A 16,401-nucleotide genomic window follows, 5' to 3' on the forward strand; every position below is an offset into this window, starting at 1 on the left:
TTTACATTCTTTACATCCATCCTATTGCTACCTAGTAGTTACCTATTATTTGAGTTACATTTTTATTGAACGCAATCAAAGCTACATTGTAATTTTATATAAAAGATGATTTCGACATCAAACCTTTGTCATATGTCATGAATGTTGGCCTTACCTTGATTGCATCTTGCCATGAATGCTCTCGTTGGATGTCTTCAGCCTCTCTGGCCAACCTCTGAAAGAAAGAAAAGACACACCTATTAAAGCTGATGAATCTTGGGTAGAAAAAAAGGACCTACATATGGTCTGAAATGCCATTTTTGAGTTAAAATATGCAGAAACGTCTGCTGAAATGTGTCTTCTGTGTCTTTTCATGATTTGTGACCCGGTCAATCATTGGGTTTTGAACACTGTAAAAACGCCAACTTTCAAAAAGTCCTCTGAACAAAGATTAATAAGTTAACTGAATTTAAATATTTTCATTTGAAATGCTGACAAATAATAGTTAGTTTGTTCAACAAATATGGTGCTTCAATGTGAAAAACTTAAAATATTTCGTTGAACTAATACAAAATTCTTAGTTTTGCGTTGATGCGTGCCCTTCTTGTTGGCGCATGCGCCTTATAAGCTTCTGGCGCATGCGCAATTTACTTCCATAGCTCACTGCAGGGGGTACCTGTCACGTGCGCGCGACAAAACGAACCATCTTTCTTTCTGCAGAGCTACGTGTCAATCGTTTTCATAATCGATTGTATATAATTGTATACATGTTTTTGTGCGATGTGCTACCCATCTGACTGCCCAAAACATCATGCTAAGCATAGAATCAATAAGCAAACCCACAGTGCTCTAAGCCAATTGAGACAGAGATAATTTGGAGACCTTGGCAGTCAAATTAGGATTCACCAGGTCTCGAAACGTTTCTAAGCTGATCGATGCTTTGAATCGCTTTAGTCACGTGACTAGGTGTTTCGAAACACTTTAGTCACGTGACTTGGGTGCTTCGGATCATGCTTCGGTGCAGTGATTCGAAACACTTGCGCTTCGGGATCTCGACACTGTGTCAAAACGGCATGCACTAAATTCCAGGGGTTTCATTACCACGACGTAAAATGGGCGTGGCTTGGTCGGCGTTTGGGAAACGCCCCCTTAAAGAAAAAAAACAATACTGAGAGGTCACCGATCATGCGCAGTACATGTTCTTTTTTAGCGCGGTCATTTCAAACCGGATGATTATGGATAAAGAACCTACCGCGGTGGATAACGAAGGAAAAAAACAATCATACAGGTTATTTTTTGTTTTTGTTTTTATAATGTTATATTTTAAAGATTTCATTAGCAAAAACAGATGACCTCGTTTTACTCCGTTTTACTGTCTCTGGGCTTTTGTACTTCCATGGTAACGTAAACCAAGTAATAATGGTTGTGGTAAGATTAACCGTGTTTTTGTAGTTTAAAATATGGTATTCAGTCATGTTTAAACAAATAAATACCACATTTTTCTGTAATAAACCGTGGATAATTTTTCTTTCTCAATCTTAGTTAATTAACATAACTCATATTTATTTTCTATTTTTATTTAAAGTCATCATACACAAAACAACTGAGATCAGGACAGGTATCTGATGTCAACTAATATAAAAGTGATCATACATGAGACCCCTGAGATCAGGACAGGTATCTGATGTTAACTAATATAAAAGTGATCATACATGAAACCCCTGGGATCAGGACAGGTATCTGATGTTACTGTATATAAAAGTGATCATACATGAAACACCTGAGATCAGGACAGGTATCTGATGTTACTGTATATAATATAAAAGTGATCATACATGAAACCCCTGAGATCAGGACAGGTATCTGATGTTAATGTATATAATATAAAAGTGATCATACATGAAACACCTGGAATCAGGACAGGTATCTGATGTTACTGTATATAAAAGTGATCATACATGAAACCCCTGAGATCAGGACAGGTATCTGATGTTACTGTATATAAAAGTGATCATACATGAAACCCCTGAGATCAGGACAGGTATCTGATGTTACTGTATATAAAAGTGATCATACATGAAACCCCTGAGATCAGGACAGGTATCTGATGTTAATATATATAATATAAAAGTGATCATACATGAAACCCCTGAGATCAGGACAGGTATCTGATGTTACTGTATATAATATAAAAGTGATCATACATGAAACCCCTGAGATCAGGACAAGTATCTGATGTTACTGTATATAATATAAAAGTGATCATACATGAAACCCCTGAGATCAGGACAGGTATCTGATGTTACTGTATATAAAAGTGATCATACATGAAACCCCTGAGATCAGGACAGGTATCTGATGTTACTGTATATAATATAAAAGTGATCATACATGAAACCCCTGAGATCAGGACAGGTATCTGATGTTACTGTATATAAAAGTGATCATACATGAAACCCCTGAGATCAGGACAGGTATCTGATGTTACTGTATATAATATAAAAGTGATCATACATGAAACACCTGAGATCAGGACAGGTATCTGATGTTAATGTATATAATATAAAAGTGATCATACATGAAACACCTGGAATCAGGACAGGTATCTGATGTTACTGTATATAAAAGTGATCATACATGAAACACCTGAGATCAGGACAGGTATCTGATGTTACTGTATATAATATAAAAGTGATCATACATGAAACACCTGAGATCAGGACAGGTATCTGATGTTAATGTATATAAAAGTGATCATACATGAAACCCCTGAGATCAGGACAGGTATCTGATGTTACTGTATATAATATAAAAGTGATCATACATGAAACCCCTGAGATCAGGACAGGTATCTGATGTTACTGTATATAATATAAAAGTGATCATACATGAAACACCTGAGATCAGGACAGGTATCTGATGTTAATGTATATAAAAGTGATCATACATGAAACACCTGAGATCAGGACAGGTATCTGATGTTACTGTATATAAAAGTGATCATACATGAGACCCCTGAGATCAGGACAGGTATCTGATGTTAACTAATATAAAAGTGATCATACATGAAACACCTGAGATCAGGACAAGTATCTGATGTTAATGTATATAATATAAAAGTGATCATACATGAAACACCTGGAATCAGGACAGGTATCTGATGTTACTGTATATAAAAGTGATCATACATGAAACCCCTGAGATCAGGACAGGTATCTGATGTTACTGTATATAAAAGTGATCATACATGAAACCCCTGAGATCAGGACAGGTATCTGATGTTACTGTATATAAAAGTGATCATACATGAAACCCCTGAGATCAGGACAGGTATCTGATGTTAATATATATAATATAAAAGTGATCATACATGAAACCCCTGAGATCAGGACAGGTATCTGATGTTACTGTATATAATATAAAAGTGATCATACATGAAACCCCTGAGATCAGGACAAGTATCTGATGTTACTGTATATAATATAAAAGTGATCATACATGAAACCCCTGAGATCAGGACAGGTATCTGATGTTACTGTATATAAAAGTGATCATACATGAAACCCCTGAGATCAGGACAGGTATCTGATGTTACTGTATATAATATAAAAGTGATCATACATGAAACCCCTGAGATCAGGACAGGTATCTGATGTTACTGTATATAATATAAAAGTGATCATACATGAAACCCCTGAGATCAGGACAGGTATCTGATGTTACTGTATATAAAAGTGATCATACATGAAACACCTGAGATCAGGACAGGTATCTGATGTTACTGTATATAATATAAAAGTGATCATACATGAAACACCTGAGATCAGGACAGGTATCTGATGTTAATGTATATAAAAGTGATCATACATGAAACCCCTGAGATCAGGACAGGTATCTGATGTTACTGTATATAATATAAAAGTGATCATACATGAAACCCCTGAGATCAGGACAGGTATCTGATGTTACTGTATATAATATAAAAGTGATCATACATGAAACACCTGAGATCAGGACAGGTATCTGATGTTAATGTATATAAAAGTGATCATACATGAAACCCCTGAGATCAGGACAGGTATCTGATGTTACTGTATATAATATAAAAGTGATCATACATGAAACCCCTGGGATCAGGACAGGTATCTGATGACACTGTATATAATATAAAAGTGATCATACATGAAACCCCTGGGATCAGGACAGGTATCTGATGACACTGTATATAATATAAAAGTGATCATACATGAAACCCCTGGGATCAGGACAGGTATCTGATGTTACTGTATATAATATAAAAGTGATCATACATGAAACACCTGGAATCAGGACAGGTATCTGATGTTACTGTATATAAAAGTGATCATACATGAAACACCTGAGATCAGGACAGGTATCTGATGTTACTGTATATAAAAGTGATCATACATGAGACCCCTGAGATCAGGACAGGTATCTGATGTTAACTAATATAAAAGTGATCATACATGAAACCCCTGAGATCAGGACAGGTATCTGATGTTAACTAATATAAAAGTGATCATACATGAAACCCCTGAGATCAGGACAGGTATCTGATGTTACTGTATATAAAAGTGATCATACATGAAACCCCTGAGATCAGGACAGGTATCTGATGTTACTGTATATAAAAGTGATCATACATGAGACCCCTGAGATCAGGACAGGTATCTGATGTTACTGTATATAAAAGTGATCATACATGAAACCCCTGAGATCAGGACAGGTATCTGATGTTACTGTATATAAAAGTGATCATACATGAGACCCCTGAGATCAGGACAGGTATCTGATGTTACTGTATATAAAAGTGATCATACATGAAACCCCTGAGATCAGGACAGGTATCTGATGTTACTGTATATAAAAGTGATCATACATGAGACCCCTGAGATCAGGACAGGTATCTGATGTTAACTAATATAAAAGTGATCATACATGAAACCCCTGAGATCAGGACAGGTATCTGATGTTACTGTATATAATATAAAAGTGATCATACATGAAACACCTGGAATCAGGACAGGTATCTGATGTTACTGTATATAAAAGTGATCATACATGAAACACCTGAGATCAGGACAGGTATCTGATGTTACTGTATATAAAAGTGATCATACATGAGACCCCTGAGATCAGGACAGGTATCTGATGTTAACTAATATAAAAGTGATCATACATGAAACCCCTGAGATCAGGACAGGTATCTGATGTTAACTAATATAAAAGTGATCATACATGAAACCCCTGAGATCAGGACAGGTATCTGATGTTACTGTATATAAAAGTGATCATACATGAAACCCCTGAGATCAGGACAGGTATCTGATGTTACTGTTTATGATATATAAAGTATTTGACACAAAAGCCCTGGGATCGGGACAGGTATCTTAAGTTATAACAGTATTAATGTAATCTGAGAGGTAACTTAAGTTAATTTGTTTAATATAACATACACTGATTTCACATGAAACACCTGATCAGGACAGCTATTTTAAAGTACTGCATATAAAAGGCATTGGACACAAAACCCCTGCGAATACGTACAGGTATTTGAATCAAACGGCTGTTTTCACAATCTGCGCATGATCCGTGACCTATGCAAATTCACATATAGGCCACGCCCACTGGATGACGTAATAGCGGTTACGCTGTACTGAAACCCCTGGAAAAAAGTGCCTGCCGTGTCAAAACATCAGTTTCACGTAAGCCATCCCTAGTTAAGAGCAGGCCAACGACGTTTCTGCTAAATCATAGGTATGTATGTCTTTTTTTGTTGTCATCTAACGTTATATTATTTGATATGTTGGCTTTGATGTGCGCGTGTATCCTAATACGGAACTATTTGTTATAATTTAGCCGTGAGTTACTTGTTTCGTGCACTTGGTTTTGGCTATTTACATCAATAAAAGTTTAGAGTGAATGTATTTGAAACAAATAGCGATTTCAATCGAGTCATTAGCTTTAATAACTCACGATTAATACAATGAGTATCATATAACATACCAGATCAGGTATCCAAGTCAAATATAACATTATGTCCTGTTTATCTAGATTGCTGTCAGCATTGCGCACATCATAACCTTTTTTCCCTTCGAACCAGAGCCAGTGGAACAAACGGTGACGTGTTTAACTGTGTAATTTGTGTGAAAATCGTGTGATTTTCATGTAATTTATTGCTTGATTTGTTAGCTCGACTAAATGTCTATCATATTCAGACCAACTTGCTTTAACAGTCAGCTAGCTTTTATTTACATAAAAAATATAAAGGGCTAAATATATATTTTTCTTTCTTTTTGCTCAAAAGGACTGAAATATTGACAATGACATAATTCAATGCAAGATTTCCTTGAGGAGGTGAGACTTGCTATCATCAGTGAAATTTGACGGTCATTCACCAGCAGATGCAAGAAACTTTTTCTCTTTGCCCAAAAGAAGTTGTTGAGATTTAGCCAGGAAGAAATTAGAGAGAGATAACCTGGACTTTAAGGAAGAGGTAAGTCACTATATTGCAATTGCTTTGGTTTCATTCAAGGTAGTAATGATAATGCTAAAAATAACAAACAACATTATTATTATAGGTAATTCAAAATACATCTGTATTCAGCATTTGAACATTTAAATATTTACATTTACATATATATATATATATATATATATATATATATATATATATATATATATATATATATATATTATGTTTAAAAATTAATATGTATGTTTTTTTTGTATATTGTAGATCTGCACAGAGTTTTCTCAGATCTGTAATGTAGATCTCCTGAGACAGTTAATCGAGTGACTTGATAAATATACAGCACCTCTCCTGAAACTCTACAGAAAAGAAGGGATTCAATGGGTCCAGAGATGGATACAACTTTAAACAAGATGGATGAGCAGGTACTCATTAAGATTTTTTTTTTCTTATACACCCGTCTGATGTTTTTAACATGTGCAACATATTTTGTCCTGTCAAGAATTTCATGCTCAGGTAATACAGTCTAATAAAACGTAATTGCAACAATTTAATTGTCCAGCCCTTTTGCATTAATTTTAATTGTGTCAAGTTGTGTTTTGATTGTGAGATGGAAGTAAGATAAATAACAGATGTTTCACTTGTTTTGAGTGACCATTTCAAATGAATACATTCAAAGAGGAAAATAGAAAATAATAGCTGTAGTTTTTAACTCAAAGTAATTGTCACATGAAACTAAACATTTTTCTAAATTTGCCAACACAACCATTATCAAATTCCATTGTATGGAAACCACAAAATTCTTTTTTAAAAATAAAGCCATGTGTTTTTTCAACAGCATGAATAAAATACTATGCTCATTTAAATGTACTAAGTACATTTTTACTTACAAAACAATAAGATTGTAAAACACCCTTTGTAAATGACTTTCCTTTAGGTCACTGATATTGTCACCGATCGAGAAAGAGCAGCTCTTGAGGGATTGCCAATTTTTCTTCGTAAAAATTCTGCTTGCTTTCTCAAGATATGTCTGGTAAGTTACCCATTTTCATACCCTATTCTACATTTATTAGTCTGCTTGGTAACACTTTTAATAGCTGCACGCTATAAATAATTTATTTAGTATTAGCGAATAGTTAATTTATTTTCTGTTAAGCATAACTCTACATGAAGTGCTCAATGATTGTATTTTTTTTAACTTTAATGATTCATTTGTATTACTAATTTAAGTATTGCATTATTTACAAACCAGTTATTTAAGAATAGTTGGTGTTTTTAAGATCATTCAGAATGCTTAAGTACACGATTAATAAACTATTCAAATTAACATTTAAATATCCTAATATTAAGGTATGTAATAATAGTTACTTTGTATGTTAGTATATGCTTTATGAGCTTAACTTCATCCAGTTGTGACCTAATCTAAAGTGAGGACTATTTATGCTTTATAAATCCCTTATGAATGACAATTAAAGGCTCAGTTATATTCTAAACAGGACAATAAACAACTTTCACAATTGAAACTGTATCAAATAAAAGTAAATCTTTGCAATTTTATGTAAAATAAAAGTTTAAAAAATTGCTAAATATTAAAAAGTTGTCAATATATTGTTCAATTATTATATATTATAGACTATTCAAAGTGTTACTGTTTGTATGTACGAAAGTATTACATGTTTTTATTTTCTTTGCATAATAGTAATAACATTAATAAGTAGTAATTAATATTACACATCAATTAATTTTCCCATTACTTAATCTCCTATAAGGACACGGACCCTGAAGACCACAGCACCAGAGATTAAAGGATTGGAATCTTCACTGTGGTGGAAGATGATAATGGCACTTCTGCATCCCTGCAATATGTGATGAACCTCGCTAAAATCTTGGAGGAGGCCATAGTACTTCAGGATATCACACATCTGCCTGCAGCCTTCGCTTACTTGTTCAGCCTCTTGTATAGACTGAATATGGAACACCCAAAAGAACTCAAATATACTTTTTAAGTGATTCAGCATGTTTTATGGAGGTTGGTGGCACATGATCTGCGAGAGTTCAGTTCATTCATTCATTCATTTTCTTTTCGGCTTACTTCCCTTTATTAATCTGGGGTCGCCACAGCGCAAGGAACTTGTTTTACGCAGCGTATGCCCTTCCGGCTGCAACCCATCTCTGGAAAACATCCATACACACTCATTCACACATACACTACGGACAATTTTAGCCTACCCAATTCAACTGTGCCACACGTCTTTGGACTGTGGGGGAAACCGGAGAACCCAAAGGAAACCCACGTGAACGCATGGAGAACATTCAAACTCCACACAGTAACGGCAACTGACCCGTGACCACTTCCTAATGTGCCACTGTTTCAATGTTTTGAGGTCTGTTTTTGGACTTTATGTACTTTGTTGACAAAAGTGCAGTACACTTTAAAGACTGTATGAATGGAGTGGCTTTTAGGGTTTACTCTGATTAGATGATTGCATATTCACCTGGTTTGAGTGTTTAGACACACTAATAGCTTGGTTTTAGTAAGGTTGCCAGTTATTTTATGTTGAGGCAGTGTACAATCTTTTCAAATCTGGAAACATTCAGTACTAGTTGTGTACAAACTAGCCCAATGCTGAACACGGCTAATGTCAAACGCTGATTTTGTATGCAAATGTTTTGGATTGTGATTTGAACACAGTTAAAAATAAAAAAAAGTGAATTGACTATTCTTGTGTATTTAATTTGAATCCTAAAAATTAATAGTAAATGCATAATGAATCAGTTTGTTTTATTTTGTTCAGTAAACTAAAAAAATCTTGTTGGGTAAACATAATCATTTTTGTTCAGTAAACAAAAGATCTTGTTGAGTAAACATGATAATATTTGTTCAGCAAACAAAAATATCTTGTTGGGTGAACATGACATTTTTTGTTCAGCAAACAAAAATATCCTGTTGGTTGAACATGACATTTTTTGTTCAGCAAACAAAAATATCCTGTTGGTTGAACATGATATTTTTAGTTCAGCAAACAAAAATGTCTTGTTGGGTTAACATGATATTTTTTGTTCAGCAAACAAAAATATCTTGTTGGGTGAACATGATACTTTTTGTTCAGAGAACTAAAGAATTCAACAAAATATTTTGAGTTCACTGGTCTTCAAACCCTGTTTGTTGAGTTAACTCAAAAAGCTATGTGTGATAGGTTGCCTAATTATTTTAAGTTTACTCAACTTTTTTTTTTTACAGTGAATGATTGCTATTATGTTTCTCCTTCAAATGGTTGCACAGACGTAATTATTCAAACACTGGCTCTGGCTTTGCTTTTTTTATTATTTAAGAGTTTAGAACTCAAAAGGTGTTTCTGGGTCAAAGTGACTCATATTAATGGAGCCAGACACATTTCCAAACACTTTTTTTGGTTTCAATCGCTTGTTTTAAACGAAGGTCTAAAAAGTGAGAAATTAATTTTTGAGAGTACAAATCTCCTATAAAGTCTCTGGATGAGCTTATGGGGCATGGGTAAAACTTTAAAGTGTATCTGCAATTGTAAAATTATTTAGATTAAATATAGAATCACACCACAGGAATGGCTTTTCAGAAACAGTTAAAAAAATAAAAAAATAAACAACATACGGTTGCATTAGTGCCTAAATAAATATGTAATGATTTATTGATGACGTGCTGATGTGGAGTGAAATGACTTTCAAATATTTTATCAGACGGGAGTGAATTACTCTGCTTATACTATTTAATATACTATATTATGTTAACACATTTGTCAAGTTATTGTCCTCAAACTGCTCCTGTGTGTTGACTAGTTTCTTACAAATCTAATCCAAAGTCTAGTTTTAGTTTAATTTCGATGCGCCTTTACAAGTGAAGTAGCTGGAATCCTTCACTGTAGTGATACGAAACTGTAATGCAGTCAAAACCTGAAGTAGTCTGGAACTGCTTTAGCTGTGCGTTTATCTAAAAATAACTGCACAACTTAGAATGCCACTCACTTAGAATCAGCCAATCAAAATCAACTGTTCATATATATATATATATATATATATATATATATATATATATATATATATATATATATATATATATATATATATATATATATATATATATATATATATTAATACTATTATACTATATATTAATACTATTATTTATAAAATATATTTATATAATAAATATAATCATTTATATAATAAAATATATTATTTATTTATCTTCAAAGTATGTCTGATATTTGTTTTTTTCTTCTGGAGAAAGTCTTAGTTTTATTTCGGCTAGAATAAAAGCAGTTTTTAATTTTTTAAACACCATTTTAAAGACAAAATTATTAGCCTCTTTAAGCTATATATTTTTTTGATAATCAACAGAACAAACCATCGTTATACAATAAATTGCCTAATTACCTTAACCTGTCTAGTTAACCTAATAAACCTAGTTGAGCCTTTATATGTCACTTTAAGCTGTATAGAAATGTCCTGAAAAATATCTAGTAAAATATTATTTACTGTCATCATGGCCAAGATAAAATAAATCAGTTATAAGAAATGAGTTATTAAAACTATTATATTTAGAAATTGTGTTGAAAAAAAATCTCTCCATTAAAAAGCAATTGGGGGAAAAAATAAACAGGGGGGCGAATAATTCAGATTATATCTACACACATATATACGCATACTATTCTGATAAAATTGCAATGTAACAAATGCAATTAATATTAAAGACAATGGATTATTGTGTTTTCTGTAAACTGATTATACTGAAAAAAAAACTATTAACACAAAGAAGTATGACTGCATTTTTTCACAGGAATAGTTTGTAGCTTCTGATTCCCAGCCATTTTTCAGAATATTTAATTTCAAATTACATTATCTTTGAAGATTAAAAAATTTACCTTTATTGTCATTTTTGCCATTTAAATCCATATATTATATGGGCTGGTCATGCAAATTAAAAGTATTTTACTGAATTGTTTATAACAGGGATTAATTTTTGTTCAAACTTTATTTTAATGAACAATTTAATCTGATAAGATACTACTACTTTATAAGTATAAGTTTTATATGTGCTAATAAACAGTTAACATCTTAGTAATAGTCATGTAATAAGCCAGTATACATAGTATAAATTGTTACAAGGGGCGGATTTAACTAATAAGCAAGATAAGTGGTCGCTTAGGGCCCCAGGACATCTGGGGGGCCCCAATAAATATCCAGAAATAAAAACTATTACTATAAACTATAACATGATTTCCTATCACACTTTGTACAGTGAGAGTCAAACAAATACATTTTACACAATTAAATATCAATATACAATAAAATATAATATTATTATATTAACATAATGTTATGTAATAATAATATTAATAAAAAAGAAGCAGTCCTGCAGTCAAATTTATAAATAAATATAATACTATTTTTAGTTTTAAATTTATTTCAAGACATCTGATTATTTAAAATGTGAAGCTTACATTGAGATAAAACGTAGACAATTAAATTGAGTTATATATATATATATATATATATATATATATATATATATATATATATATATATATATATATATATAAACAGCAAAATAAATAAAAGTAGAAAGGGTGATTTTTATTTGGGGCCCCATGCTGGAGTTGCTTAGGGCCCCTAAATCACTAAATCCACCCTAGATTGTTACCTAAACTAAAGTGCTGCCCAATGTTTTAATTCATAGCAAGAAAAAGAAAGCCTTTATAAGATAAAGTCACCCAAATAATGCATCTTATGTAAAATGCTTTATGTATTGTTTTAAATGCAGGATACTGTAAATTGTCTCTTGACACAGTTCTCAGAAGACGTGGGCCGCTCAGCATGTTATAGATTCATTGCATGCGTCATCATCTCTACAGAAACAGCCCACTCCTCTGTGTTAATGGTGATCGTTCACTCCAGACCTGCTCAACATGTCAGAAAACTTCTCCCAGAAAGTCAGTGCAGCAGATGTTTCATGGACACATTCAATGCACTGACTCACAGGCCGTGTCCCTATTTGCATCCGTAAAGATTATGCTTGAGCGGTGATGGGGATGTACTTCGGAATATACTGGGAAAAACGGTGAAGGAAATTGCTAGCAAGTTCCGCGAATAGTTACTGATGATATTGAAATAAACATGATATTTATGTAGATCCATCCATCCATCCATCCATCCATCCATCCATCCATCCATCCATCCATCCATCCATCCATCCATCCATCCATCCATCCATCCATCCATCCATCCATCCATCCATCCATCCATCTATCTATCTATCTATCTATCTATCTATCTATCTATCTATCTATCTATCTATCTATCTATCTATCTATCTATCTGTAGATCTATCTATCTGTAAGAAAATAAAAGAATGAATATAATAAATACCACAAAAGTTCTTCACAATACATCCAAAAATTAAATGTTGGGTGCACTAAAGCCAAATTTGCATATTACTAAAGATGCAACTAAATATTGTGCTCCACTTCAAGTGAGATGTGAGATATCCCTATCACTGTAAAACCCAACAGTTTTTCTTTATCAAATGAAATGAATGTAGTTAACTCAAAATTGACTGAAAGTTAATTCTACTCATTTGAAAAGAGTTTTGAACTCAGTGTTGAAGGTAATGAGTTCATTAAAGCATTATAGGCTCATTCTGAAAACGTAGTTCCACTGACGTTTCTGGAGACTGCAATTTATGTAGCCTGAGGTAGGTATGTCTGCATTTCAGTTTTTTAAGCAAACGCTATGGGACGGTATGATGCCGTTTCTTTTCGCGCTTACCGGCTGACCGTGTGGAGGGCTTTCCGGCCGCAACCAGTTTGTCCAGTTATCTTATCGTGTATGTCGGCGGACTTGAGATGCAGAGAGGAGCTGACCACGACGATGACCGGGTTCGAGTCCGGTAAAGAGCGATTTCAGAAATCGGTTAAGACAAAAACAGAATTCCAAAAATAAAGTGAACAAGGGAACAACAGAGTGAGAATGTGGTAAAATTAAAAAACGTGGTAAAAACGTTGGCTTTTCTTTTTCTGAACAGCTTTTGTAAACCGTCGGCTGGGTTTAGGGAAGTAAGTGGGCGGGCGGGCGGGTCAATCTGTAAAATTGATTGGGTTTAGGGAAGGAGGAGGATGGGTCAGTCAATTGGCCGGTCGCCCAGTCAATCATTCAGTGGCCTTTGGTGGGTTCATGCAAGAGCAGCACGGGCACGAACGACACTCGCGAGAGGCATTTGAGATGCAACAAAGCGCACACAGCGGCCTCTCGCGGATTTGCGAAAAACAAAAAACTGCAAAAATACATACCTCCCGGGACGAATTTCGCGGTCTCCAGAAACGTTTTCAAAAAGCTTAGGTTGCATTAAATACGTCATTACTTCAACTTAAATGGAGTAAATCAACTAGTCTCCACTTTCCTTACTAATATTCAATTCTCTCTCTGACTCCTCCACTAACTACAAAAATAATAATAATAATAATTACTAATGTTTTGCTTCTTATACTTTCTTTACATACCTGAAACTTGCCTATAGCACTTATTCATTGTGGCTCTTATACAGTAGTTGTGTAAATTGCTTCCTTGTTCTCATTTGTAAGTCGCTTTTGATAAAATATAAAAGTAAATGTAAGTTCACAGTACTCATTTAGATTCCTTTTTTAACTCAAATGGTTTGTAGCAATCAGTTTCCTCAAGCTGTTTGAGTTGCCTTAACTTATTGGGTTTTACAGTGGTTGGTTTGAGTTTTTTTTTCATTTATTGTGCTTTACAGTACTCAAATTGCTTCATTTACTTAAATGGATTAAGTACACAGTACTCATTAGGATTCATTTTTGAACTTAAATGGTTTATTGCAATCGTTTTCCTCAAATAGTTTGAGTTAGCTTAACTTTTTGGGTTTTACAGTGTACAAAATGTGCAAAATAAAGCACTTTTCTAAACAGAATGCAGTTTCTAGAGTTATAGCAACAGACTTGATTCCAGTCCACCATGCTGCCTGTGTCTAAAGGAAGCATGTGTTTAATTGGCTGCATATTGATTGCATCAGCACAACTAATTGGATAAATGTGCACCATGCAAATTTTACAAGTAGCTGATCCAAGTGAAACTACGGAAAAAAAGATGCTCTCCCCATCTGGAAGTAAAAGTGGAGGTTTTTTTTTTTATTTTCATCTGACCTATGCAATTCTCACTTGCAGCGCTCGTGAAGGAGAAATGAACACCTGACAGTTGCAGACGCCGCCACGGATCACTGAGTTTGCCCAAATAAAAACTGAGGAAAGTTTGCAGAAGTTTTTTTCGACCTACTAATAATTGCCGGAAGCGTTCAGGCTGTGTGTCCAGAGCTCAAACAAGATGCTCTTCTAGCGAGAGCTCATTTAGTGGAGGTGCACAGCTGAGATGTCAGCATAATAACAGAAGGACAGCTGGACATCAAAACACAAACGCAGCTCAAAAACATTCACAACTTTCAGAGTCGTCTCCCTTTCTCTTTTTAAGGGTGCTGAATTGACCACATCCCCGAGGAAGATGAATTGTAATGACAGAAAGAGGATTTTAAAATATCTTAATGTCATTTTCATGGCTATTCTGAAAATAGAAATGGTTTTCCACACATATCTACAAAGCTTTGTGTCTAAAATATGATGAAATATATAACAAAATACAGATCCATCCATCCCTCCCTCTTTTTTATCTATCTATCTATCTATCTATCTATCTATCTATCTATCTATCTGTCTGTCTGTCTGTCTGTCTGTCTGTCTGTCTGTCTGTCTGTCTGTCTGTCTGTCTGTCTGTCTGTCTGTCTGTCCGTCCGTCCGTCCGTCCGTCCGTCCGTCCGTCCGTCCGTCCGTCCGTCCGTCCATCCATCTATCTGTAGATCTATCTATCTTTAGATCTATCTATCCAGCCATCCACCCGTCCGTCCGTCCGTCCGTCCGTCCGTCCGTCCGTCCGTCCGTCCGTCCGTCCGTCCGTCCGTCCGTCCGTCCGTCCGTCCGTCCGTCCGTCCGTCCGTCCGTCCGTCCGTCCGTCTATCTATCTATCTATCTATCTATCTATCTATCTATCTATCTATCTATCTATCTATCTATCTATCTATCTATCTATCTATCTATCTTTCTGTAGATCTATCTATCTATCTATCTATCTATCTATCTATCTATCTATCTATCTATCTATCTATCTATCTATCTATCTATCTATCTATCTATCTATCTATCTATCTGTCTATCTATCTTTCTGTAGATCTATCTATCTATCTATCTATCTATCTATCTATCTATCTATCTATCTATCTATCTATCTATCTATCTATCTATCTATCTATCTATCTATCTATCTATCTATCTATCTATCTATCTATCTATCTATCTATCTTTCTGTAGATCTATCTATCTATCTATCTATCTATCTATCTATCTATCTATCTATCTATCTATCTATCTATCTATCTATCTATCTATCTATCTATCTATCTATCTATCTATCTATCTATCTATCTATCTATCTATCTATCTATCTATCTATCTACTATCTATCTATCTATCTTCAGAAAAAAATCTGAATTGCAATTTTTGATGCGTTCATTAAATGTTTACTATATATGGAATATATAACAGTTCAATATTTGGGGTAAGAGACAAACTAATATGAGCCCTGATGTTTTATATTGAATGGAGCGATTGTAAATGGTTTGATGCAGGTTGTGAAAGTTTTTGCAGTATTTATTACCACAGATTTAAAAGGCAAAATATATACATATATAATCTTCAAATAATCACCTATTCATATATATTTGTTCAAACTGCACAAAAAATCCATAAAACCCTACTAGTCGTGGCCTAAAAACAAAAAACACCTACAAAGACATAATCAACAGACAATTTCTACTAACCAGTTCCCAGTTATCA

The 16,401-nt window shown here is 34.1% G+C and overlaps 1 protein-coding gene and 1 long non-coding RNA gene across 13 annotated transcripts in view; one reads left to right on the forward strand and one right to left on the reverse strand.

Annotated features, from left to right (window-relative positions):
- The window catches only part of cacna2d2a (calcium channel, voltage-dependent, alpha 2/delta subunit 2a), a 584,267-nt gene that overhangs the window by 218,427 nt on the left and 349,439 nt on the right, over positions 1–16,401 (reverse strand). For all 11 annotated transcript variants that reach the window (XR_012407349.1, XR_012407347.1, XR_012407348.1 and 8 more), the window contains 1 exon segment: positions 155–214. Coding sequence is in view for 8 of the 11 variants with exons in the window: in XM_073952940.1 (XP_073809041.1) it covers positions 155–214 (60 nt within the window). In the remaining 3 variants the exon portion in view is untranslated.
- LOC141386376 (uncharacterized) lies at positions 5,709–9,190 on the forward strand. Of its 2 annotated transcripts, XR_012408282.1 has the most exons (6): positions 5,709–5,757; positions 6,055–6,120; positions 6,308–6,496; positions 6,740–6,897; positions 7,410–7,505; positions 8,242–9,190. It is a non-coding gene; the product is annotated as an uncharacterized lncRNA (long non-coding RNA). The 2 variants fall into 2 exon arrangements; XR_012408281.1 differs by lacking the exon at positions 6,055–6,120.

This window comes from Danio rerio, chromosome 6 (assembly GCF_049306965.1).
Source record: "Danio rerio strain Tuebingen ecotype United States chromosome 6, GRCz12tu, whole genome shotgun sequence".
NCBI lineage: Eukaryota > Metazoa > Chordata > Actinopteri > Cypriniformes > Danionidae > Danio > Danio rerio.